The 27,649-nt window shown below is 33.7% G+C and overlaps 1 protein-coding gene across 1 annotated transcript; it reads left to right on the forward strand.

Moving 5' to 3' along the window:
* The first annotated feature begins 1,377 nt into the window (after positions 1–1,377).
* Positions 1,378–27,417, forward strand: LOC128551035 (deleted in malignant brain tumors 1 protein-like). Its single transcript, XM_053531305.1, has 13 exons — positions 1,378–1,437; positions 10,442–10,535; positions 10,938–11,097; positions 12,298–12,458; positions 13,314–13,478; positions 15,297–15,447; positions 16,444–16,613; positions 19,646–19,802; positions 23,731–23,897; positions 24,406–24,564; positions 25,251–25,407; positions 26,383–26,549; positions 27,257–27,417. The coding sequence occupies exons 2-13, from the start codon at positions 10,457–10,459 to the stop codon at positions 27,415–27,417; spliced, it is 1,854 nt and encodes a 617-aa protein (XP_053387280.1). The 5' UTR covers positions 1,378–1,437; positions 10,442–10,456.
* Positions 27,418–27,649: the final 232 nt, after the last annotated feature.

The following is a 27,649-nucleotide window of genomic DNA, read 5'->3' on the forward strand; positions in this document are numbered from 1 at the left end:
CCTTCCATCATGAAGGTTCCATGTTCACCGCCATTTGAATACATCTACGGATGTCTCTAAATTGCTTTTTGTACTTTTAGCATGTGTAAATGTTGAGTTCTGCTCAACCCGGGGCTAGAGGACGTGGACGGTAGCATGCATTTCCACTACCGTCCATGAACAGGCTCAATCAAACCGAGCCTGCAACATTTTCATTTTTGTCGTGTTGAGCGGCGACCTGTGAAGTTTCCACTTCTTTCTATTTTACACTTAATTACAGTTTATAAACAGACTTAATTGAACAAAATCTGCTCTGTTGTTCTAGGTTGCTTTCTTTTTTAAAGGGATCTTTTTAAAACTTTGATTTCAACATAAATCAAAATTAATGAATAATACTAGATTCATATATCTAAGCGCACTGGATACGCCACATGAAAGCTCAAAGCATCAAGTTTGGATAGATCGTGTGATTAACCCTATATATTCTGAATGATACGTGTACTACTATGATCAAAAGTCATATCATGTATAAAGGTTAGGATAAAGTTTGTTTGATTGTTTGTTTTTGGTTTAACGCCGTTTTTCAACAGTATTTAAGTCATGAAACGGCGGGCATTTAACCTAACCAGTCTTCCTGGATTCTGTACCAGTACAAACCTGTTTTCCGCAAGTAACTGCCAACTTCCTAACATAAATAATCAGAGGTGGAGGTCAAAGTATTTCAGACACAATGTCTTTTATAAAATCGTCAAGGAAAGCATACGTCCCGCCCGGGATCGAACTCGTGACCCCGCGATCCGTAGACCAACGCTCTCCCTATTGAGCTAAGCGGGCGGGCTACTAGGATTAAGAGTTACTATACTGTACACTATCCTACATGTATAAACTTCGTGTTTATGAGAACCACAGTGATGTATGTAATTGATGCCTAAAATTGAAACCACGTGAGTAAACCTTTAGCCTGCTGGCGGCAAGTGATTATGCCTTTACGACCAGTGCAGACCAAGGCTGATCATGGTCTGCACTGTTCGCTATTTAGTCAGTAAATTTTCAGTGAACACTCCTTTGAATTACTAAACGGTATTGCCCAAACTGAATAGCTGACCCGTCCATTTTAGAAATTTAGCGGGCTAATGGTTAAAAAAACTACTGTCGACGTAAGTCGTAATATTTCATGTTACTGCAGCTGATTATTACGTTCTTCCCAATGAATGATATCAGAAAATAATCTGGGTGTGGTATACCGGTAAAGAATGTGTTTTAAGTATTATAATCGCCTAAAAGCTGATTTATAAATAAACTTTTGAAAATATTTATGATAATTGTAAAAAAAAGTCAGGGCGTAACCAACAAAATGATATATTTTCTCTTCCTTGTTACTTTAATCGAAATATTAGAAGCTAGTAATTTTACTTTGCGAGTTTTATCCAAACAGTTTGGAAGGATTAATGATTTACGGTAAATATTTATTTAAATCTTCAGTATAAGGTAGAAACAATATAAGTTTGTGTTCAAAAATCTACATATCGATTGCTAAAGTCAATTGTTTGAAAATATGTAGAATTACGTCCAAACTTGGTATTTCCAAACCATTTGTTTTTTTTTTTTTTTGTTTTTTTTTCAAAGCTTCATAATAGCCGGGTTATTTGGATAATTTGTCACTTATTGGTTATTTGTCAGACGTTTGTTATAAAACATACACGTTTTATTGATAATTTGTCAGATATTGTGTATAAAATATATACGGAAAATGCTAAAAAGCAGGAATAACATGGGAAACGAGAAATAAATACATGTTCCTTTGATGCATTTAAACTCGCATGTCGCGGTATGTTACGTTAATTCAGACATTCCGCTGACAGCTATTTTCAGTTTCTTAGAAAACTTCGTATTGATGAATTGGTAAATAACACATATAATGTGAGTGTTGATATTAAGATTAAGCCAAAGTCCCACGTTGCGTGCGCAACGATACAACATGTCGTACGCACGAGATAAGATGTCGTGCGCTCCGGATGAGATTTCGTGCGCACGAGCTGAAATGTCGTGCGCACGAGATTAAGATATCATGCACTCGAGATAAGATGTCGTGCGCACGAGATGAGATGCCGTGCACAAGACATAAGATGTCGTGCGCACGAGATAAGACTTTTAGCGCTCGAGATAATATGTCGTGCGCACGAGATAATATGTCATGCGCACGAGATAAAATGTCGTGCGCCCGAGGTTAGATGTAGTGCGCACGAAATAATTTAATCTTAAAAAAAAAAAAATGCATGTCGTTAACATACCACAGTATGTTTGATAAATTGATAGAAAACTGTATACTAAAAAAATAACGAAACTGAAATCGTAATCTGGACATAAAACCTTAATTTATTACATATGTAAAATTTTATCTTTTTTTCCACACGCAAAATTTGCATTTAGGATATTTACTAGTTAGAGATTTCTCATATATTTCTATAAAATGACAAATCTTAATGGTTCCATTGGCATGACCAAGACTTACAGTAGCGTGTATAACCCAGAAATGTAATAGCTTATTTTAAGATATTTGGATGAAGGAACATTATGTAACATTATGTATTTTCATTAGATACATTACTCTTTAGCCTGCTGGCGGCAAGTGATTCTGCCTTTGCGACAAGTGCAGACAAAGATGAATGTGCAGGCTGATTATGGTCTGCACTGTTCTCTATTGATTCAGTAAATTTACAGTTAGTAACACCCCTTCAAAAAAAAATGGTACTGCCCAAATGGAATGATGGACCAGTCCATTTTAGAAATTTAGCAGGGTAAAGGTTAATCTGAGTGGAACTGTCTTGAGCAGAGTCACTGGATTAATTCAGTAATCACAAAAGATCAGTGAAGACTCTGAGAATACAAGGGACCAGAAAAAACATCACCTTTTGTTCTAAGTGCGACTGCTTTTCAAAGCCGCCACGCTGATGTCGTTCTTAGTTAGCAATGTCTAAAAAGTGCCACATGGAAGCTTAGAATGCGGCCTAGCAACATGATATGAGCCGCGCCATGAGAGAACCAACATAGTGCGTTTGCGACCAGCATCCGCGCAGTCTGGTCAGGATCCATGGTGTTCGCCAATGGTTTCTGTCATTGCAATAGGCTTTAAAAGCGAACAGCGGATGCGGAGGCTGGTCTGGATCCATGCCGGTCGCAAACGCACTATGTAGCTTTTCTCAAGGTGCGGCTCATAATGGTTTGTAATGGTTTGAGTGAGTCTTTTTATCAATGATACTGGATAGTAATTGAACGTGCCTCTAAAAATTGGTACACTTGTCTAAGCAGAAAATATTTTATCATTGGATTTTACTCGGACTAGACAATATATTCAATAGTTTTCCTACCTCCATCCGTCTTTTTTTTTTTTTTTTTTCTTTTTTTGTTCTAATCTCTTCCAGATTTTTAGAGACTTGAATGTAGATTTGAAACAATGTTTAATCATCAAACATAGCAATGAAAACAGTTGGACGCATACTCATTTAGTCTTAACATTTACAATAACGTAGCATTTTAATCAAAAGTCACTTAACCAGTAAATCCCGAAAAAAACAAGTATTGATCTAATTCAACTTGATATAAACTAACATTTTAAATACATTTATTTTGTAGTAGAATGTCCGTCAGTATATTCTTGAAATATCAACAATTAAACTTCGGATCAGGTGTCGTTGAATTTCAGTCGAATGATTAGCATTTTGTAAGCTATTCTAAATATGCATCAAAAAGGTGATTAATTTTGCATCGAGAAATATGCACCTTTTTTTTTTTTTTTCTTTTTTTTTTTTTTTTTCTTGTTTTTTTTTTTTATTTTTTGTTTGAACACGATTGTTTAAAATAAGCAAGGTCTTGTATTGAAACAAAATGTTATCCTCTCCATTTTTGTGCCAAAACCTGTTCCAATATATATCTATTGAAATTCCTTTTTATTAATGTCTTACACTTGATTTTATCGCTGTATCTAGTATATAGCATGTATTTGTGGCAATTACCATACATTCATTGAAACCGACGTGAACTGTACAAAAATGCAAGCATATTATTCCGCGTATAATTCTTAAGTCACGGCCTTGTTGCACATTTTCTCACTGTTCACATAAAACGAGAGAGAAAATGAGGCTCTATATGTCTTTCAAGTTGCTTATCTATTTATTTGTTTAGCTCTTTGGTTTGCTGAAACATTATACAGATACTGAATGACTTGCAGGTTAACAGTCAAAACTAGTGCCCTGGGTCTGATTATTTCAATTTTCATAAATTGCCTGTTTTATTATCACAGTGTGTATAAATATAAATAGTAGACCCTGTTATTAAAATAAAGTCATACAATTTTATACAATAGAGGGATGGATGGTGTAATTAGCAGCTTGTTTGTATACTAGTCATAAATTGGTAATTGATTTTATAAGCCGATTTGCCATAGATTGCCCTGCTAGATCGTTTAAGGAACAGCCGGTGACCTATGAGAAAGGTCTCGTTGTTAAATAAATTTGTCAATGTCAAAAGCTTAGAAACGCACATCGCGCTGTATGTGACTCATATTTATCGTTAGATCAGTTGAATAGAAATAATAGATTATTTGTACGTTACAGCAAGGTATGACAGAACAAAACATTCTTCAGAACGTAGACACAAGAGAGAAAATGAAGCTTTCAAAGCTATCGCGTGCGCATGTGCGCACGTAGCCTATACGCACGTATGTAAAGGCTATTGTATGCGCACATTGTATACTTTATGATAAATTGCACTTGTCTTATACGTGACACTTACCCACTTACTTACAAACTTATTTTCACAATTACTGAAGGGGCAAATTAAAGATTACGTTTTATTCACATGCCACGAGTCATAAATTTTCTTCTTTAATTGCTTTAGACAGACACACAGACAGACAGATACTTTATTCACCAAATTTTTATAGAATATAATGTCAGAATATGCAATTTTATCTTCTTTACAAAGTAATGTTTTGTTCCGGTAGCAATCATCAGAATATGAAATACAAACGCATTGATTTACGCATAAGAATCAAGGGGGAACTCTTAGAATCTTGTCCTATAACTCATACACATATGAAAACACTCTATGCAAGATCGGCCTATCATATCTTGTTTAAATTTAGAAAATTGGGGCTTGATCAATTTGACCCTGGGGGTCAGGATTTGAACAAATTTCGTAGAGGTCTACTAGGCAATGCTACATGTCAAATATCTAAGCTCTAGGGATTCTGGTATATTTTTTAGAAAATTGTGGAAGATTTTTCGGGGGTCATGATCTGAACAGTTTTTGTAGAAGTCTACTAGGCAATGCTACATGTCAAATATCTAAGAACTAGGCCTTCTGGTTTATTTTTAGATTTTTTTCGAAGATTTTCCTATATAAAATCAAGTGAACCCTGGGGCGGGGTCAATTTTGATTTGAACAAATTTTGTAAAGGTCTACTAGGCAATGCTACAAGTGAAATATCTAAGCTCTAGGCCTTCTGTTTTATTTTTAGGATTTTTTTAAAGATTTTCCTATGTAATATCAAGTGACCCCTGGGGCGGGATCAGTTTGACCCCGGTGTCATGGTTTGAACAAATGTTGTAAAGGTCCCCAAGGCAATGCTACATGAGAAATATCTAAGCTCTAGGCCTTCTGTTTGATTTTTAGGAAATGTTTTAAGATTTTCCTATGTAAAATCAAGTGACCCCTGGGCCGGGGTCAATTTTGACCACTGGATCATGATTTGAACAACTTTAGTAGAGGTCCACTGGGCAATACTACATGTCAAATAGCTAATCTTTAGGGCTTCTGGATTTTGATAAGAAGATTTTTAAAGATTTTCCTATTTAAAATCAAGTGATCATAATTTGAATAAATTTGTAGAGGTCTACTAGGCAATGCCACATGTGAAATATCTAAGCTCTAGGCATTCTTGTTTATTTTTAGAATAATTTTGAAGATTTTCCTATGTAAAATCAAGTGAGTCAGTCAGTTTTTACCCCGAGGTCATGATTTGAATATTGTAGTAGAGGTCCACTAGGCAATGATTCACACCAAATATCTAAACTCTAGGGCTCCTGGTTTTTGAGCAAAAGATTTTTAAAGTATTTCCTTTCGGTTACCATGGCAACCAGAGTTCTGCATGGAATTCAATTCTTTGAACAGTTTTGAAAGGGGGAGGGGGCACCCAAGGATCATTCCCACTGGTTTTCAAGAAGAAGATTTTTTACAAATTGTTGACGCACGACACACGACGAACATCAAGCGGTCACAATAGCTCACCTTGTCACTTCGTGACAGGTGAGCTAAACACCACAAGCGTCAGCATGTATAGAAGAGTTAATGGGCAAGTTAACATGTTTTTACATACATCTCTGTAACGAATTCCAGTACTTGTTTTACTACATTTGAACCCAAATTTATTAATATTTAAAAGTTTCATAATTATTGTCATCTGTAATGATTATAGAAAATAACATGAGAATAATTAATGACACACCCTACATTACGTTATGACGTTCCTTTGAACTAATCAAAAAGACTTATACTGCCTCGAGCCACATGACTTGTAAAAGAATGCAAATATTTAGAATTTTCAGTGACAGGTTGTCGGTGTTCTATGAAGATATTTATGCGAAACCAGCCAGTCGTTTTCACCATGTAAAAAAATAAAAGGTTGACTTTCTATTTGTGTTTAAATTGAATTGATTTCTAATATTTTCACATCTAAAACAAAGTAATTATCCTTGTTTGAATCTTTTTGAAGATGAATAATTATAGACAAATTTACGCGCCTAGAAAACACTGTCAAAAACGTGCTACATCACGTTGGATCACACGATATCCTGTCAATCAGAGGATCAAAGAGGATCAATGTGCGGTATCGCCTTTGGTGGAACGTTACGCGTTGTATGTGATCTACCCGTAATCAAAATGAGAACTGAGGTGGGGTTTAACTGCTACTAGTACTACCTTAGTGATACGTATCACTCACCGTATCTTAGGCGTCTAAACGACGGAGACTACTGTTCTATATGTATGTAATATAGTACGATACCTAGGTATATAGTCAATGTTATGTTACAGTACTGTCTAAGAGTACATAACTCTGTAGTTACTCTATCTACCAGTCTCGTTAGAACAGAGTCATATACCTAAGTAAGAGTACATAACTAATACTTAGAACAGAGTTACCTACACTTAAACTGTACTTTAGAACAGAATTACAATCGGATATTTCCAGATTTTTCGGTAAATGTGGTGTGAGGGTGAGGTTTGCCTGTATGTCGTCACCTCATACCCTGTCTGATTGACCAATCAGAGAAGAAAGTCTGGACTTAAAATATTGTATGAACAAAGTTGTTGCCATTATGGAACACATTTCCAGGATTTCATTGAAATGTCTTGGAGGATTCTCCAGATTAGGACGAGGTCCAAGGGTACAGGGTCCATTCTTTTCACCACATGACATCACATCGGTCCCTCTCTTCTGATTGGCTGAGAGGACAAGGGAAGATTACCATGTATACTATGTATGAATAGACGTGGATAACAATTTTAATTGAATACTAATTATATTGCATGCTTTATGTAGATACAGGGAAGAATCTGAAATGAAATAATAAAACACTAGTAGCATTTTCATGGTCACAATAAATTAACCCTTTGAAAGAATTATGTTTTATGTTTGTGATCATCAAAATGTTTTAAAGCTTTCAATTTTTTATGATATTGTATTATGTAGATATACTACTGTGATTTTACAGTTGTAGGTTGTCGTTCATGTATTCATAAATGACACATTTTCGCGCGAAAAACTGAATGCTGAATGCTGTAATGAATATTCACGTTTCACTTATTATAAAGAACTTCGATAAGCAGTCAAAATCGTTGTTTAACAAACCACTTATTAGAGATATTCAAAATAGACCAGGAAGTCAACTCGTTAATTTCATATAATTTGAAATTCATCAAGCCGAAACATGATTTTATCATGGAATTATTCATGCGTTGGCATTAAAACTACCCAATCGTAATGTTGGAATGAAAATAGCAAATTTATTGAGCTACAAAACATGTCTTCCTTATTGGCTGCTTATGAAATCATAATAAGTTAATGTTAAAATTTTCAAGTTGTTATCCGATGGAACTGTACAGCATTTTTATAAACATACATAAATTTATTTTGCAATATTTCTGAACTCCGATGCTATTATTCAGAGTTTTTTTTATTATGTTATCAAGCATTCTGAAGCTAACAACCTATAGAAAGGGAGAAAAGGACTAGCAGTGCACCTTTGTTAACTTCATAAAATTTGAAATTCATCAAGCAGAATCATGATTTTATCATGCAATTTATTCATGCGTTTGCATTAAAATTACCCAGTCGTAATTTTGGAATGAAACTAGTGAATTTATTTATCTACAAAACATGTATTTCTGTTTATTTAAATATCTTAAGGTAAAACAGTCTTCCTCCTTTAAAAAAAACAACAACAAAAAAAAACAACCGTTTCTGTACTGAAAGTAAATCATGTTTTCTCTAAATGTACTTTATTACTAAATGTTACAATAAAGCAGCCGAGCAGATATATATTTTAGATAACCTGCAGACTGAGACGAAAAATATCTGTAAAGATTACTCGATGGCACTGGTACTACTGACAGTATGTTTTTATAAGAACATTATTAGAAACATACAACAAGCAGAATGACAGATCTAGAAGACTCTTGTTCGAATTAAAATGGATAGTTTATTATGCAAACGGTGTCTGTCCTTGAGACAAAATGAAACGTGCAGCACCCTTTATAACCACCTAACTCACCCCACCCCATCTTAACGCCATTAAATGAATTCTGCAAATGGGCCTAATATTTAACAATGTCTAGTTCAATTCCATACTTCTTCTTCTGCATGTATTCTTAAATGACACATTGTCGCGAGAAAAAACTGAATGATGTAATGAATATTCACGTATCAGTGAATTTTATCTAAAATGTTATACACCTTTGTTCATTTTCACAAAGAAAACTAAAGACTGCAATGAATAACTACAGAGAACTTTATCAATATAGATCAACACGTTAAGTCTATTACTACAGTATACGCGCTTGACTATATATATAGATTTCATTGATTTCTATCTTCAAAAGAATAAACCAACCTTAGTATACATCTGCGGATGTCTCTAAATTACATTCTGGTAATCATGACATGTGTACATATTGGATTCTGCTTAACCCGGGGCTAGAGGGCGTGGACGGTAGCTTGCACTTCCACTACCGTCATAAACAGGCTCAATCAAACCGAGCCTGCAACATTTTTGTCTATGTCTTGTTTAGGTGCCTGTGGTTTTCCTTTTTTTATTTTAGTATGCTTTAGGCAACGCTGCACGTTTAGCTCAAAATCAGCTGTAACTATGACATGCTATAGTCCTATTCTCCCATTCTATACGGTTGTTAGCTTCAGGATGGTTTAAAACAAGTATAATAAAAAAACCACTAAATAATTTAATAGCATCGAAGTTGGGAAATATTGCAAAATAAATTTATATATGTTTATAAAAATGCTGTACAGTTTCATCGGATAACAACTTGAAAATTTTAACATTAACTTATTATATAAAAATTCCATAAGCAGTCAATAAAGAAGACATGTTTTATAGCTCAATAAATTTGCTATTTTCATTCCAACATTACGATTGGGTAATTTTAAAGCAAACGCATGAATAAATTGCATGATAAAATCATGTTTCTGCTTGATGAATTTCAAATTTTATGATGTTAACAAGCTCACTTCGTGGTCCATTTTGAATATCTCTATTAAGTGTCCCCTTATGTATTTGTATCAGGAGTTTTAATATGGTAAAATTCAACACGATTTTGACTGCTTATCGAAATTCTATATAATAAGTTTATGTTACCCATACTGCTCATTCTGTAGCTGTAATAGCAAAAAAAAAAAAAAAAAGAGTTTCCTGCTTGATAACTTATTTTTGTTCTGTTTTGATTTTGTCTTTGTTTAGATTAAGCTTAACACGACACAAGTAGACTGGCTCCCATCCCTATGTTTGTTTTTACTTACAAATATCAGTTTTCTTCATTAAGAGGGAAGTAACTCCAGAAGGTTGTTTCTACATTGACATTCTTATTGCCCCTAGCTACAAACATAGGTGTATGGTTCAGCCATCAGATAAAATTGTGCTATTTAAGAGGCTTAAAATTTTCTAATAAAATGTTTCCTGTATTTATATAAAAAATAACCAAGCAGCCAGGGAGCCAGGCTAAGACACAAGTATAGATCATATTGCGACTTTCCAGATTTGATGGCGGAGGGAAAAAAATGAGTACATGCATGCATGAAGCTTAATGCAAATGTTAATATTTATACAAAAAAAGAGCAAAAATCGTAACGCTAAGGTATTTTATTGTTTATGTGTTTTACTTATTGTTGCAGAGACGAAGAAATAAGATGGTGTGCGAGAAACTCATTAGTATGCACATTGTACGTGTGGTGCTATTGTTTCATGCCTTGATCGGCATTGCCACGGGTAAGACCATCGTTTACTACAGCAATATTTGAGCCGTGCCATGAGAAAACCAACATAGTGTTTTTGCGACCAGCATGGATCCAGACCAGCCTGCGCATTCGCGCAGTCTGGTCAGAATCCATGCTTTTCGCTTTTAAAGCCTGATGCAATTAGAGAAATCGTTAGCGAACAGCATGGATCCTGATAGTGGACCCACTATGTTGGTTTTCTCATGGCGCGGCTCATTTGTCTTTATAAAATAAAATGCGTAATATTGTCTTATTATTTCATTTGTATTCAAGTTATCTGTTTTCCGCCATTTATCATTTGTTTTTCTTTATATGTGAAGGAAATCTTCAAAACGTGTTCAGTATATAGGGTAAGGTACTCTTACCCAGTACAAATTGATTTTTTTATAAATAGGAAGCGATTACTTGGACATCAGTGGAATTCGACTTGCAAACGGTACAGGGCCATTTGGTGGTCGTGTAGAAGTCAATATAAATGGGGTTTGGGGAACGGTCTGTGATGATTCGTTTGATATAAATGATGCCAGTGTCATGTGTAGAACAATGAATCTCACGTATGTAAAATTATTTTCGTTATCTTACTTTATCTTATTTTTAGCATTACTTCAAAATATTCGCTATTAAATTGAAATGCATGTGTTGTTTTTTCTTAATTTGTTAGCATATAACATTGATATAGTACCTAAAATTTTATGAAAATATGAAAAACAAAAATAAAGCTGGTTGCTGATATGTAACATTTAAATCTGAATATAATACTTAAGTCTTGATTTGATCATTTTGAAGCATATTTTTTAAATTTTCTGAATCATCCTATTTTATTTCTATGTAACTGCCCTTGCAGATAGTCCAACCTATCAAATCATTGATAAATATCTAATCCCCAGTTATACATTTATTGCGGGAAGAATTTATCTCAATGCAAAAACTTTGTTAAATACATGATTATTGTGTGACGTTAGGAAATGTTTAAAGTCTAATAAAATAAATTCAGATCCACTGTTTAAGCTGCAATTTAGCTATAATGTTTTTGTATCATATCACACATCTTATATTAAAACAAGAAAAAACTAAATATTTACTATGAAAAATGACATTACAATGAAATGACTTATTACTATGTTTTTAATCATACATTTACTTCGTAAGTCCTATTAACTTGTGTCATGCATGTGTACAGTTAAATACAGGGATAGGATTTATATTTGTGTCATTGATTGATTTCTAGTACTATGCCTGCATAACAACAAATTCTCTAGATTTCACTCTACAGTGTACTTTTTCATTATTTTATTAATGTTTCGGTTCCATGGCTTTGATCAAAATGCATTTCGATTTTGATAAAGGTCATGAGACCGAAACGGTAATGATAAGCTAGAGTGAATTCTCATTATTTTATTAAAGTTTCGGATCCATGGCCTTGATCAAAATTCATTTCGATTTTGATAAAGGTCATGAGACCGTAACGGTAATGATAAGATAGAGTGAATTCTCATTATTTCATTAAAGTTTCGGATCCATGGCCTTGATCAAAATTTATTTCGATTTTGATAAAGGTCATGAGGCCGAAACGGTAATGATAAGATATGATGAATTCTAATTATTCCGTTGAATAGTCTGTTCGTGAGAGGAATAAATCATGTAACACCCTGTACGTCCTCTCTTTAATACGTAACATATGTAATTGATATAGATGTAAATGTTTTCTGTCATGTAGTATCAGTTTCATTCGGCTTTATCTTTATTTTAATCAGAGCGACAGCCTATATTAAGGGTGCCTTTTATGGACGGGGAATTGGTCCAATATTTGCTCAAAAGTTTAAGTGCGGTGGAAACGAGCAACATATCAAACAGTGCAAGTTTGATGTAAATGTACAGTGCACACATGCTAGGGATATAAGCATTTATTGCACAGGTATGTATAAATAGAGAACGATAACAAAAACATTATCGGAAAAGTCGATTATGTCTTTATTGGTAATTCAGAGGTTTTTCTATAGTCAATACGATTCAGAAATAGTACAACTATTTTGTCACGGATAATGGTTTCACTATCCGAGTCCCCTTTTCTCAATAATAACATTAACATGTTATTGTTACAAATAACGTGCGAGGGTAGTAGCTGCTCACTGTGTAATTTAAAGTTGTTTTGATTGTACTTTATGCAACGCACAATTGTAATTTATGGTTGTCTATCGAATATACTTAACAAAGCATTCACTGTGAAATGTGGTTATGAGCGTGACGCTACTGCTCTTTCTCGAATAAACATACTTAAAGACCTGCTCCCGTCCAACCTTTTAACCTTAAACTATCACTGAAAAAGCATGAAAATCCTGACTATGAACAGTGCCGCCTGTCAAAATAGAGTCTATTTTATATTAAATTCTATATAAAATACCTGTGGTTTTGCGTGCAGAAGTGTGGCACGTGGCCGTTAACTGTTACCTATTGTAATCATGGGTTGCATACACACAATAGAATTTGAATAGCCGCGGAGCAGATCTTTAACTTAATATGCATCGATCATACATGAAGCTGGTTTTAGAATAAGGTTCACATATTTTCCGTTTTGCTATGACTGAAGTCAGTAGTAGAACAATATAGTAGACCAAATAATTGTTTCTGATCTTTTTTTTATTTTGAGAATCTATAATATTTAAATATTTTTACTTTGAGATAAGAGGAAAATGCTTAAAATTTAATGTGGAGATAATGTTCGACTGCTAGACAATATATATTGATAGAGTAATTGACATATTTGATATAGAATGTGGCGGAATCGATGTATCTAACGGATACGTCAAGTCAATATCAGAGGATGGAAAGGTGCTTACAGCAGCATGTAAAACTGGGTTCAGGTCAAACACTGATACAAGTGTCTGCGAAGGAGGGACATGGTCTATACCGTCAATAAATTGTACTGTAACATCAGGTATGATGGTTCTTTGATGATATTTCATACACTGATTTAAATTGTTACTTCTTAGTGAAACTTCGTAATATTGGACGTCATGTAGGACTGTTTCTTTCTATTCGTTAAGTATGTATTACTACGTACTGTTAATATCCATTGGAAAAAAGCTACTTCTTTTTCCAACCAATGTTTATCATGTTTCATGCTTTAGCATTTTCCCTGTGGTATATACTGTGAAATCACTTAATTTCGTGGGCATGAAATTTCGTGATGTTGGTCAAAACGGCAATTTCGTGGGAATATAAATTCGTGGATTTCAACTTTTGAACATAAAATGAATGGGAATTTTACTTGTTCATTGGGATTAATTTTCGTGCATTAACTCAGCCACGAAATCCACGAAAATTAGTCCTCCACGACTATTAATGATTTCACAATATTAAGGCCTAAAACTATTAACTGTTGTTTTGATATATTAAAAACACCGTCCAAAATCTAGTAAATATCATTAGGCGTTCAATTAGTGCAAACAATAAGAAAGAAAAAAACTCTGCGTTATTTCTTTTTATTTTATCAGGAGAATATCATAAGAAAAGCAAAAACAGTGTCAAGTGAAAAGATGTCATATATTTGACATCACATTTTGACGAACTGTTCAAATTTTAAGCTGTAGATGCTAGCAAATGTACTGTTAGTATTCACTTTCTACGAAAGCAGTGTTTAAAAGTTACTTTTGTATCTCTGCTTGTATTTACCCGTTATAAAAATACGTTTATAAAAAATACATACTGGTAAAACTTTTTTCTTCAAACTTGTTTTTCAAATGGCCGAAAATGCATATTTGAACGTTTGAGATAAATAGCCAATATATACAGTAGCCGACAATATTCGGCAACAACTATCTGACATACCGGTATCCAATCTGACTAAAGTACATCTACTATTACGCTACGCATAGGATCTGACAACGAGCTATTGATGGCCTCGTTCTGACAACCCTTCCGCTAGCCAATCAAAAGCTACCTTACAGCGTTCTGCAAGCTTTAAAACGGCTTGGATTTTGATATCAACAATTTTTATGTCGAAAGATTTCAGATAGCTGGTTAGCTCAGTCGGTAGGGCACTTGCTCTGTAAACGAGAGGTCCCAGGTTCGAGCCCTGGATTAACTGCAAATTTTTCTTACTCTTTGACATTCAAACAAGTTGTCTGATTGGTTCAAACAAAAATAGATTTGCGAAAATAAAAATAGCAATATTGGAAATCCAAAATATACAGAAGACGAATGTGAATGGGTCGTTTTCAGATCTTCGTTTAGAAGATCAAGTACTTTAGTCAGATTGTACCGGTATCCTACTCCAATTCTAACGCTAACAAAGCTAGTTTAAATAATAAATCGTACACAACAAGCGCAAGCGTAAATACGTAAAATTAAGATTGAATTTGTTACGGATTTCGCGATATCAGGAGCCTGTATATGAAAATAAAAACTTAACATTAAAAATTTTAAAAACAGTATTTCCAGTTAGCGTGAAACCCTAAGTCATAGAGTATATTTATATGTATTTCCGTTGTATGTCAAAGTTGTTGCAGGCTCACTGATATAAAAATTAACGTCACAAATGAAGCAGTTCAACAATTGATTGTTTTGTATCCAATGAGATATAAATAAAATAGTTTGAATACAGGTTGTATTTCAGAAAGATAATTTGTAGGAATATAATACCAGACTATTATTTAATCTGTGCATCTGACAGGATACTTTGGTAGTAAATATTATTGTGTTTACACAAAACAAAATTCTAAAGTACATTAACGGTAATTTACTCGTGTATCAGATATCAAAGACATTCGGCTTGTTAATGGTGTTGGGCTGTATGATGGCAGAGTTGAGTTACTTGTGAATGGAACTTGGGGAACAATATGCAGCACATCATTTTCAGTGTGGGAAGCATTGTCAATATGTAGAAAACTGTTTGGCGCAAAAAGGTACATTTATGTTTTATACTTACGTAAATGGAATAAAGACGCTGCTTATTATATGGTTGATTTAATACATATGTTTACTACAATGCAGCTAGTAAATGAATATCAGCTGAATCAGATGTGCTACGATTTAAGCCATCATTGAAAGATTGGTATTAGACCTTTCTAACGTAAACGTAATTACGAAACGGAATACTGAATCCTTAAAATTTTAGGCTAATTTGTGGTATATAGGAGACAATTTCATCCAATAGTAATGCAATAGTATCTCCCTTAGACCATTATTTGCAAATAACATTTACGGATTCAGTAATCCGTTTTCGATTTACGTTTACATTAGAAAGGTCTATTACTGCTAGATGTATACTTTTTAGAGGAACTTATATTTATGCATGAATGTGATAGATAAAGCCATTGAATGCGAGTTTAAGTTTGTTTTGCAAAACTTTAGATGAAATTTAGTACATTCCATTTCCTTATAGACATATTCACTAAAACAAATGTCTGTTATCATCGTGTTTGTTTATGTTATAATATTTTCAAAGATATTTTATAGATTGTTATCTTATTTCTTTAAATTAATCCACCGACACAATATACATACGCATTGCAAAACTATCAATTAATCCAGCGTATAACTCTAGATCAATCTGGCTTATGGACAGCATTGTTTATAAATGTTCGTACTTATATTCTTAAAGTATGTAACATGATTGAAGCTCATCAAGCCTGTCTAGTTATACCACTATAGCGTTTTCTATTCAAATTTATGTGCAATAAACGACATGAGCCGCGCCATGAGAAAACCAACATAGTGGGTTTGCGACCAGCATGGACCAAGACCAGCCTGCACATTCGCGAAGTCTGGTCAGGATCCAAGCTGTTCGCTTTCAAAGCCTATTGGAATAAGAGAAACTGTTAGCGAACAGCATGTATCCTGACCAGACTGCGCGGATGTTGGTTTTCCCATGGCACGGCTCGATTATTTTATACACATAGCTACTATCAAAAAACATTTACGACTTCATACTACTATGGAGCTGGAACAGGTCCTATTCACATAGACAAATTTGACTGCCCAGGATCGAATGCAGATTTTAATGAATGCACTTATAGCCTAGATGTGTCATGTACAGATCATAGTCGGGATGTGGCCGTTGCTTGCAGAGGTATGGTGTACTGTTATTAATTTTAGTTTACTTTTTATTAGAATTTAGTTTTTGGCACCGTCTTTCTGTATGATTTGGCATTTTTATCTGTCATCAGGGCATTCTGTCCGAAGCAAGCCAAATGCGTTTATTGATCAAGCTATATACTGTTAAGGATATATGATTTCGTTTACCGGGTTTGACCCCAGGTTAGTTTTAAATTTTATTAAACAATGATTATTCATAGTATTTTGTGTAAGACAATTTTTCGGCTGCTTAAACTGGCATTTGCACGTCTCTGTCCGTTTTAAAAGTTTTATCCAAGACTGAAGAACATGACGCGTTAAAAGATCTTATATCAAAGTAAGAAGGAAAACATGAACACCGTTTGTCTATTTAAGCATGTGTCATATCTTTACCAAAATTCAACTGTTCTGAAATTGATGATATCCTTTAATGCACACATTCTACATACATTAGATTCATTGCAGCTTGATTTATCTTCACAAAGAGAAGATATGACTTCTCTGGTCCTAATCAAAAGATTAAAGTGCCAGAGCTTATTTCTAAGACATTATTACAGAGATTATAATCTGTAAGAAAGGTTGAACGAGTACAAATGTGAAGTACAATACGGGTGTCTAGAACCAAAACTAATCCTAAACTTGCTGTGGCATGTGGATATTCGTTTGTACTATTAAGCGTTTTGCCGTTATTGGTCTGGTATATTGTTGCAGTTTTCATTCTTTATACCTGCGTTTTCCATTCGCGTGTAAGGTAGGTATCACGTTTGGTAACCCAGAAGCAATGGTGTAACGGCATTCTTTTTTTTTCAAAAATGTAGAATAAAACCTAGATTCGGCGTACGAAAATAAAAATCAGTTTAATTGTGACCGGTTAAATAATGCCAAAACATGTCTTAAAACGTGCTTGAAATGCACAATATCTTCTAATCATGGGCAAATATCGCACAAACTAGCACATGAACGTATACATTTTATCTCGCGTTATCTTAAACCATATGTTTTTAACAATTATGAGAAGTGTAATTGTAGAAAAAAAAAGGAAAATGTTATCAAAATTGTGATTTTCCCAATACACCCTAATTAAGAAACTCTGAGTGAGAAAAACATGTTTGAAATCAGTCTAGCAAAACATCGAGCACACGACCCTATGACAAGATTAATCAGATGTTACATTATAGCAAAAAGCTTAATTCAAGTGTGCCGAACTACCTAAAGCATTTTTTATTTATAACAATATAGATTTCTGTAAGCTTTCTGTCATTTTCTAAATGACTTGTTCATGATGACTTAAGGTATACCAGTTAAGGTTTGAACACAATATCAAATTTTAAACATCTCACCCTGCCATATCTCAAGACCTTTGTTCTCATAATTCCATACGTCAGGAAATTATATCCTTGCTCCTGTCTCATGCGCATTCACAGCATTTTATTGCTAACTAAGTAATCTATTTTCTTTCCAAAGTGCACACGCACATATATATGGCTTACTTTCAAAGCGGCCTTACGGTCATGTGATGGCCGCACCAGGAACTAGTATTGTTAATTATTTGGTTCTTCGGGTGTTCGTTTAGTGTCCTCAAAATATAGAAGGTAATTGTCATTTATAAGTCATTGTTTGGGACGACAAGGGTTTGATCATTTTCATTTTATCTATACAGATTGACTAATATTCTCAACGACTGTTTTAAAGTGCAATTGCACTGTTCCTAGGCTCAGTATAGTTTTTTTCCGTTAATCTTGCTGTCTGTTTTATATTATTATACAAAAGATTCCTCCGCTATAAGACAGAAGAGATGTTGCACATTTGAAATGCACGAAAAATCATTATTGTTTCATTTCACATCTTTTTTTTTTTATAATTTTTACGTAACACAACGAACTTTTAGCGTACAGAATATTTTGAAAGGAACTTCAAAACAAAATTGATATGAGTCTCGCCATGATAAAACCAACAAGAAAAACTAGTGTAAAAGTCTCAATTTCATTTGAAAAGTACCAGTACATCTCTGCATAAAAAATAACAAGTTTCAGCATCATTGAATCAGTTTTCAAGATTTTATGGCATTTTCAGTAACGCGCGTCTCTGCGCCAATTTCCCTTCAAAATTGATGTCGCGGCGATCTTCTAGCCTGGGCTGGCTTTTGCCCTATTTTATAAATTTTCACTACAATCTGCAAGCAAATTACACACTTACACTTTGAAATATACCAAATGTCCCCTCTGAAAGCTATAAATGGGCAACATGTAGAGTGTAGATTTGCATTATTTTGAAAGAAATACATCCAAAACAGTGAAAAATGTATACTTTTATCAACTTTTGTAGCAAATTTTCAAATAGATACTCATTTCTTTACCAAAATCTGACAAATCTAATCCATACAGTATATATATATATATTTATAAATTGACATGTTTCAATTTTCGACCACATTTTCTTATCGGTTACAAACAGGTAAATAGTTTTCCCTATATATTCTATATAAAACTGTATTTTTTAAAGAGCTATCAATTTCAAAGAACAAATCCTTACCTCATTTTAAAGAGTCGTGATAAAACTGATACAGAATGAAGGGATAAATAGGGGACATTCGCGCATTTTCAATTTTAGTAATGAAAAAATATAATTAAAAAATAATACGCGAAAATTCGTCCTACGCGAATAAAAATGCTTTGACAATAATGAAAAAAAAATGACCTATCTACTCTGATTTGTTTGGCATGTCACCAGAACCAAACGATCATTTTGATGCCTTACTATCCGATGGATACCTTTAATACATCGATCAAGTCAATTGATCAAAGTAATAGTATTTCTTTAAACCTTGAATTAATACATGTAACAAAATTTATATTTTACAAAATTTAATTTTGTCCGTCACGAGAAGCGATTATTTACCATTTAATATTTTCCTAAAGTGTTATTAAGCGCAGCCAGGTTTAGTTTTTACGACCTCATCACTATAAAATAGAAATCCTTTTAAAATCATGTATTTATTTTAACAAATCTTCAATGTTGTTTTTACAGCGTTTCCATTAAACTTTAATGACACACGCCTGGTAAATGGAACTGGCCCAAACGACGGCCGCATCGAATTGCAAGTTGATGGTCACTGGGGAACAATAGATAGAAGATATATTGACATGTATGATGCTCAGACAATCTGCAATACACACGGTGCAAGGTAAATACGTGGAGAATATTTGGTTAGACTTTAGTAAAATTAAATTTATTAGGCAAAGAAAAAATAAAAGTTTTTCGCAGACGTACTTAATAAATTTAATTTCACGAAGACAGAAACCTTGTTTTCTATTTATCATACCTTTTGATTTAAAATCATTTTTTCAATTAAAATCTACCACCAACTAGGTATGTTTGGCTTTATATTTAAAATTAATGCGCCCTTTGAAATATACACACAATCTGCATCGAAATAGTTCTTTAAATCCTAAACATTAACAGATTAACAGATAAACGCGGAAAAACAAAGGCTTATCTTATGTTTTGTACTCGACTTCGTACTGCTGAAAATAAATGATTAACTATATTTTGCTGCCAAGTGACGTTTTATCCAAAGTTCTGTTGCGAGTCGGATACTTATTCCCGCCAAAGGAACGTTTGGCGTGTTACCCGTAATGCTGCTTCACAGAATAATGGGTAACCGTTTCGTCGACAGTTTTATTCCAGCTGCAACATTCCTTGTTTTAAGTGCAGAAAGCTAAATTCATGGGCAGACGATATAGACAAGTCATTTGCATTTTCGTAATAAAAACTTTTTGTGGCAATTGCAAATACGGTAGACATATGCGATGCAGTGACATGTCTCACGTACCTAATAAAATCTCATTTATAAAAGTTATTGAATAAATATGTCTTGTAATAGCTTTTTTTTCAAAACCAAGATGGCATCGTGTTGAAAAAAAAGATCTAGATAAATAAAAGCGTCAACATTTTATACCCCTACCCTCTAGCTTTGCCGTTCAATTCACATGAACGTAGATACATTTTGTAAATATAGATACATGTATTAAAGTCGTGAAAAGAATTATATATTTAAACATTATTAAAATCTAAATTTGCCAGCAATGTTCCATTTCAAATTCTTCAAATACAAATGATTGTGCATGATTTTTATGATGAAAACTAAAACAACGACCTTGATCAATGTATCATCTGGGAAGGGCCAGCCCGCTAATGTTGTTGAAACTTATGGCCCAACCCTTTTCCTTTTGTATCCTTAGGACGGCCAGCAAATAATTGATGCAATCTAGCCAGGCATACACAGAGAATGACGTCACTCGACCTTCAGCTATTTCCGGAAGTAAAGAAAACGAAAGCAGAAATGATAAACTTGAAAACAAAAGCTGTATTTTGATTCGTAGATAGTCAGGGGTCACGAGCAAGGGTCATCCCGTCTAAATGTATGCGCGTGGACTTCTTTTTCCTTTTTTTGCTATTTGGGAGTCATTTTTCAGCACTTTCTAACGAATTGAAATTACCTGGGCTTTAGTATGGCATGCATGCTTTTCATCTACGAAAAGATATTTGAGTTCGGGATAAACACAAATCCCACAGGGGTCCGTAACAGACCAAGGGTACATTGATAATTTTGGAACTTCATGAAATCGCTCAAAAGGTCATTTTTGATGTTGTCTGAGGGTGTCAGTATATGCCTCGGATGTAAGATATAACCGTATTTGTCTGAGAGTGTCAGTATATGCCTCGGATGTAAGATATAACCGTATTTGAGAGCTGCAGACCTAGACATTTCAGAAATTTTATTCAAAATAAATTTCGTGTAATAAATGTTGTTTGTACGGAAGCGTGGAAGGGTTATCAGACGCTAATACGTTTTAATAAGTTAAGGCTGCAGAAAGGATATGTAAACTGTATATCCATGCATTTATAATATTTTTAAATCTAGTTCGACTTTTGTATGAATGTCTGGTAAATTTGTATTGAAGAAAACAATAAAATATGATTAAACTAAATCAATGTATCTGCCACCATGATTAACGTGTATCATGTATCGAGTGACATAAAACAAACAAGGCTTGTCCCTTTAAAAAGTATACTCTTAGAATCTTGGAATTATTTTCATGTTATTGGCGCGCGATTGCAACGATCTTGCAAACATGTCCATTTTGTCTATTTCTAATAAGCTATAAATATTTTTATCATAAAATAATCATACAAAAAAAAATGTTGTTTTGTTAGTTTTTATTGATGTCCGATACATGTGAGTAGCGCAACACTTGCAGCACAACTATCCGTTTTCAGACTGTTATAAGATCGCTAAACGTCCATTTATAGAAGATATTACATGAGTGTCTTTTCATATTGAATTTTTTAAACGAGTTGAATAAAATAATAAATTCAATGTGGAAAGTCACAAATGTAATATTCTTTTTATCACATGTTAGCCTTTCCTGTCGAAACATCAAAAATTCTACTTTCTTTTACTATATAAACAAGACAATTTGACCAACGTCTCCTATACTATTACACGCCGTCGACGTCAAAGCTTTATTACACTAGTGTATTGTCATTTTATGTAATGGCTTTATTACACTGCCGCGCCGTCAAACATGTGATAAATAAAGTAAAGCCGCCATTGCTATAGTTGAGGAATAGTTTCATGCATACGAGTAATCAATCACATCCTGTACAAATGCAGGCGTCGAAAGATGCGTCGTCAGAGTCTTTGTAAAATATATAATAGCTTCATTGTATATCCTTTAAGACGTTGTTGTAAGTAGAGAGGCATCGAAACGTGTAGCGGAAACTAGTTTGTAAATGACATTACATATACTCTACGGTAATGTCAGACATTGCGTCCCAAGGCGACCGAAAATCTGCGATGACAACATATTATATCAATTATTTTCATGTCATCCCCAGTATCTACGATATATTTGGACAACTCTCGTATAGGACTATTAAATGATAAACAGAACGAATGAGTGATATTTCAATATTCGACCACTAACGATTTTTGCAATTTTTTTTTGAAAATTTAATGATCGACAATAGAAGTATACTAATTTTTGTTCTAAATGCAAACTAAACAGCCTATAAGACATGAGTATAACTCTACAAATCTATTGTCAAATGAGAAATTTATTTACTGAAAATATTACGGGAATGAACTGCAGAAAGGGACGACATTTATGAATTGTACAACGCCTTTGAAACATCTTCCTATTGACGCATTTGCAAAAATGTATCAATGCTAGAATTTCACGATCTTTGGCCAAACGTAGTTTCCAGCAGCTATCCAATTTCTTTTATTTTTTGCGAATAACATTCATTTTCAACAGGGACAACATTTTGATAATATTTTAAGTATCCTGCTGTACGGTGTTAGTTCTGTAAATATCTATTGAACCGGTAGATTGTGGTAAAGAATTTGTTTGTATACCAAATATTTCTGTAGTTTTGTGATACACCGCCAAGGAAACAAGAATAAATATTATATCGGGAATTTCGGGTTCCAAAACTGCAACCTCCCCAAATCACAACTCACAACACTAAGACGTGCACAAGACAAAACACATACAAAGAAAACACACGAGGCGAAAACAAACAATTATAGTAACACTCTAGGGCACCGCCTTGGAACGATCATCGGCAAAACACCATTGTGGAGCTTAAACATGTTTATGGTGTGCATCTAACCACACTCTTACCCCAACACTTTTCAAGAGTCACAAGATAGTGTGGATTGAAGTAATTCCCATCAGGTGATTCCTTGCCACACGCAATGGCAATAGAGGACTTGACATGTAAAACACATGTTTATATAAAAAAGCATACCTTAAAACCCCGAATGCATGTACCCAATGCCTTTGCAGAAGACAGAGTATCAAAAGAAACAAAATTTAGTGCACGACGAAATCGGGTAGAGACAGAAATTCAGTCCCGATGGGATTTAACAAAACCGTTTTTGAATATGATCATTCCTGTAACTTGGATATTTTTTTTATTTTAGTTGACTAATCCTTGACCGATATATATTATTTATAAGATATTGCATGCGAAATTTATTCAGCGTAATGCAATGAAACGAAATTTATACAATCATCTAATGAATTGTTTTCTATTTTTTCTAGCTTAGCTATGTATTTTGGTACTGCAATATATGGGGTAGGAACTGGGCCAATACTGACACACGACATGCGTTGCTATGCAGGAAAGAGTACTATAAATAGCTGTACATTATATTATCCGTATCGTTCTTCAAGCTCTCACTTGTACGACTTATCCATAGCTTGTACATGTATGTATATATATATATATATATATATATATATATATATATATATATATATATATATATATATATATATATATATATATATATAAACTGTTATTCTTAATGCTACTGTTACATCTGAAATGCACAAACTTCCAATAGTATTATAAATGATAAACCTGTGAAATGAAAATGAAATCGTAATCAGAATTTTGTGTGAAACAGAATTTGATAGACAGGATTTATGCAAAAGTGATGTACAAGTACCTACATGCAGCTTGTTATTTTAGGGTAATTTTGGAGTCAAAGAGCATTATATTATATTACACTATTGGAAGCAGTTCTCATTAAGGCTCTTATTTTGTGATGATGGTATAGATCGCATTTAGCTAAAATACTCATCTGGCTCTGAGAATACTGTAAAGTTTTTATATGCGTTTCGCTAGTATCTTTTTTATATGCGTTTCGTTAGTATTTTTTATATGCGTTTCGCTAGTATTTTTTAACTATATGTTCTGCTATGAATTTTCAGCCTGCGGTCTACCAGATATTTATAATGGTTTTCCAGTAGCATTCAATGGCACCGAACTAACAGTGACTTGTCATACAGGATTCTACCCAAACCAGATAAAAATGAAATGTCTGAATAATAATACTTGGTCCGAGGAACAAAGATGCACTCCACTTCATGGTATGGAGCATGATCTTTATCTGTTTCAATCTACCTTGTCATCTTGTTGTTTATTTGTAAAAATCGTTCGCCCCCCTCCCCCTCCGTTTTGGAAGCATACGTATTCTAACTGTAAGAGTATTTGAATGTATACATTTCAAATGCCTAAACATTTGTCGCTCTTGGAGATTTTTTTCGAGTATAACTATTACTACTGGAGAAAACCTATTCCAATATTTTTTCTCTATTGCAAGCCCTAACTCATGACAGAACTATTAAAAAAAATCAAAAAAAAAAAAAAAATGATGTTGTTAATAACCTGTTTGGGTGATAAATATATTTTATCTGGGAAAATATTTCAAGATCATCTAGTCACTAATGAGTTCTTTGTCTATGCGGTTTACTCAACAGTCAGTTATCAACACTATCCGAATTATCCGAATATCAATACACTAAGCATTGAGACAAGGTTCTCCTAAAAAATCTTTGATCGTAGTGACTATTTCAAAGCTTTTGGCCAGTACCTTTATAGTCAAAGTCGAAATGACAAAGTGACCTTCTAATTGAAAGAGGTGTTTACCTGTAATCAGTAAGTAATCTCTATTGTTTTAGGTAATTAGTTCAAAGTTAGAAGAACGAAACAAAGTGTCTGTAAAATCGTTTCTATTATTTATTTAGTTTAATATTTCATTGTATATTCATTGCAGCGTTTCCACTCAATATAAGTGACATTCAGTTAAAGAATGGTTATAGACCTTCCGAAGGACGTGTTGAAATTTTGGTCAATGGAACGTGGGGGACAATTTGTGACACTAATTTTGATTCTGCAGATGCAACAGTTATTTGCAAAATGTTTGGACTAGAGTAAGTACATATTATATATTTCATTTAATAATGCTGTGTATAATTTTTTTGAAACGTTGCATAAAGTTCTTTGCTAGACGATTATCAGTGGTATACACATTGAAATAAACTAAACGATAATAGTTCTTTCATTTTGTAACACACATTGATCTAACGATCATTTAGCATATCGTTTTCTGTTAAAAATAACTGGAACGCAAATCGAAAAATAATGAATTCGCTTATGAGTGTAGTTTGATACGAGCTTACCTGATTATTTTGTGATGTTAGAGGTTAAAGTAAGATATAAATGTACCAGATAATACTTTGGAATATTATTGATAAAGCATATTAAAAAGTCTACACAAAACGTATGCGGTCTCTGACAGCAGAAAAAGAGGGAAACAATTGAAGAACATGGGTAAAGCCGAATCTGTGCAATGAGATACCGTTTGGTTACAATTTAGACGTTTCATATTGTAATAGCCGCCGGTTTCTTTTTGCCACGCCGGTATTTGGCAAATTCAGCACATATTTATACGCGCTTTACAAAAATGAAAATTGCCTTACATTGTTACATTAACCCACCTATTTTAAAGTTAGTATGTTTTGATATGATATCATTACTAGTTTTTTGTAAATCAGTACGAGAAAATTACATTTGCCATGGCAAAAGCGGTTAGTAACAATACAATAGTAAACTGTATTCCATCAAGAATGAATGAGCATATTTCTTATGTAGATTCCCAAGATAACTTGTTTTATTAATGTTTGTGCAGAAACAACACTATTGGGCTCTGCGACTGTATCTTTAACTGAAAAAGCGTTTTAAGCTGTCAGATTGCTTTGTTCATGAAGATTTACAATCATTAATTCATGCCCGGATCAAGTGTAAAAAGTGATTTTTGTTTCAGAATAAAGGTTTCCTAGATCTATGTGGACACATTTGTAAGATTCTTTTGATTAAGTATAACATCGCTTTATATACTTGAACAGATATAGTGGTTATTACATAAAGGCCAGACATTACAGCGGAAGAGGCAAAGGTCCAATATATGTCAACAAGTTGAATTGCACGGGAACAGAATCTCATATCAACCTTTGCAGTTATGAGATTTCAAATCACTGTACCCATTATGACGATGTAGCTGTTGTTTGTACAGGTATTGGTTTAAAATAGTTCATTAAGCAAGTTATACTATTGTGACTGCATAACGTGGACATACATATAATACATTTGATCTTTAAAACCCAGGGTAGGCTGAATCAATGTACAATATTTTCAAATTAATATACTTAAATATGTGTTACAAAATGCTGAAAGTCGTGACAGCTTGTCTCAAAATAACGTACGAATTGTTAATGATGGCAATGTTATTACAACGTCGGCTTTTATAGCATTTAGGTACTAGGTAACTTGTCAGTTCCGAATTTGGCCTTGTATTTAAAGCATTTCAATCAGTTTAACACCGAAAATTAAACATTTTGTTTTTGTACATATATTGCCTTGAATATTCAGAGAATTGAAAAGAATCACATTTGGTAAAGATATAGGTATCAAAATAGATTGAGACTTTCTGGTTGAAAATCTACTGCGAAATCATTAATATTAGTGAGGGACTTATTTTCGTGCATTTCGTGGTTGAGTCAATCCACGAAATTTAATCCTAACAAAGAAGTAAAATTTCCATTCATTTTATATTCAAGATTTGAAATCCACGAATTCATATCCCCACGAAATTGCCGTTTTGTCCAATACCACGAAAATTGATGCATACAAAATTAAATGATTTTACAGTATTAGTTGCAAAACGTATGCAGATTGCCACAACAAAAGTGCAAATTACATAAAACATAAAATGTCCCACAGGATATCAGTTACCGATAAAGGATATTAGACTTGCTGGTACTAATGGACCATATCATGGGCGTGTTGAACTAAAGGTCAATGGTACATGGGGAACAGTATGTCATGATCGATTCTACGCGAACAGTGCAAGGGCCGTATGCAAAATGCTGGGCTTGATGTAAGTAGTCCATTACTTAGTGAAAAAATATTTTATGTGTTGTGATGTCAGTACCTCATACTTTCACATTGGGTTACACATGTAATAAATATTGGATTCACTAGATGCAAAGTGACGTATACTTGTTGTATAAATGCTTTTGGAAATAAGTATGATATGATTGCAGCTTATGTGGTTTGCATGCAATGATAGGTTGTGTTAAACATAAATATCCGGTAACGCTTAATTCTACGTTT

The sequence above is a fragment of the Mercenaria mercenaria genome, chromosome 19 (assembly GCF_021730395.1).
Source record: "Mercenaria mercenaria strain notata chromosome 19, MADL_Memer_1, whole genome shotgun sequence".
Lineage (NCBI taxonomy): Eukaryota > Metazoa > Mollusca > Bivalvia > Venerida > Veneridae > Mercenaria > Mercenaria mercenaria.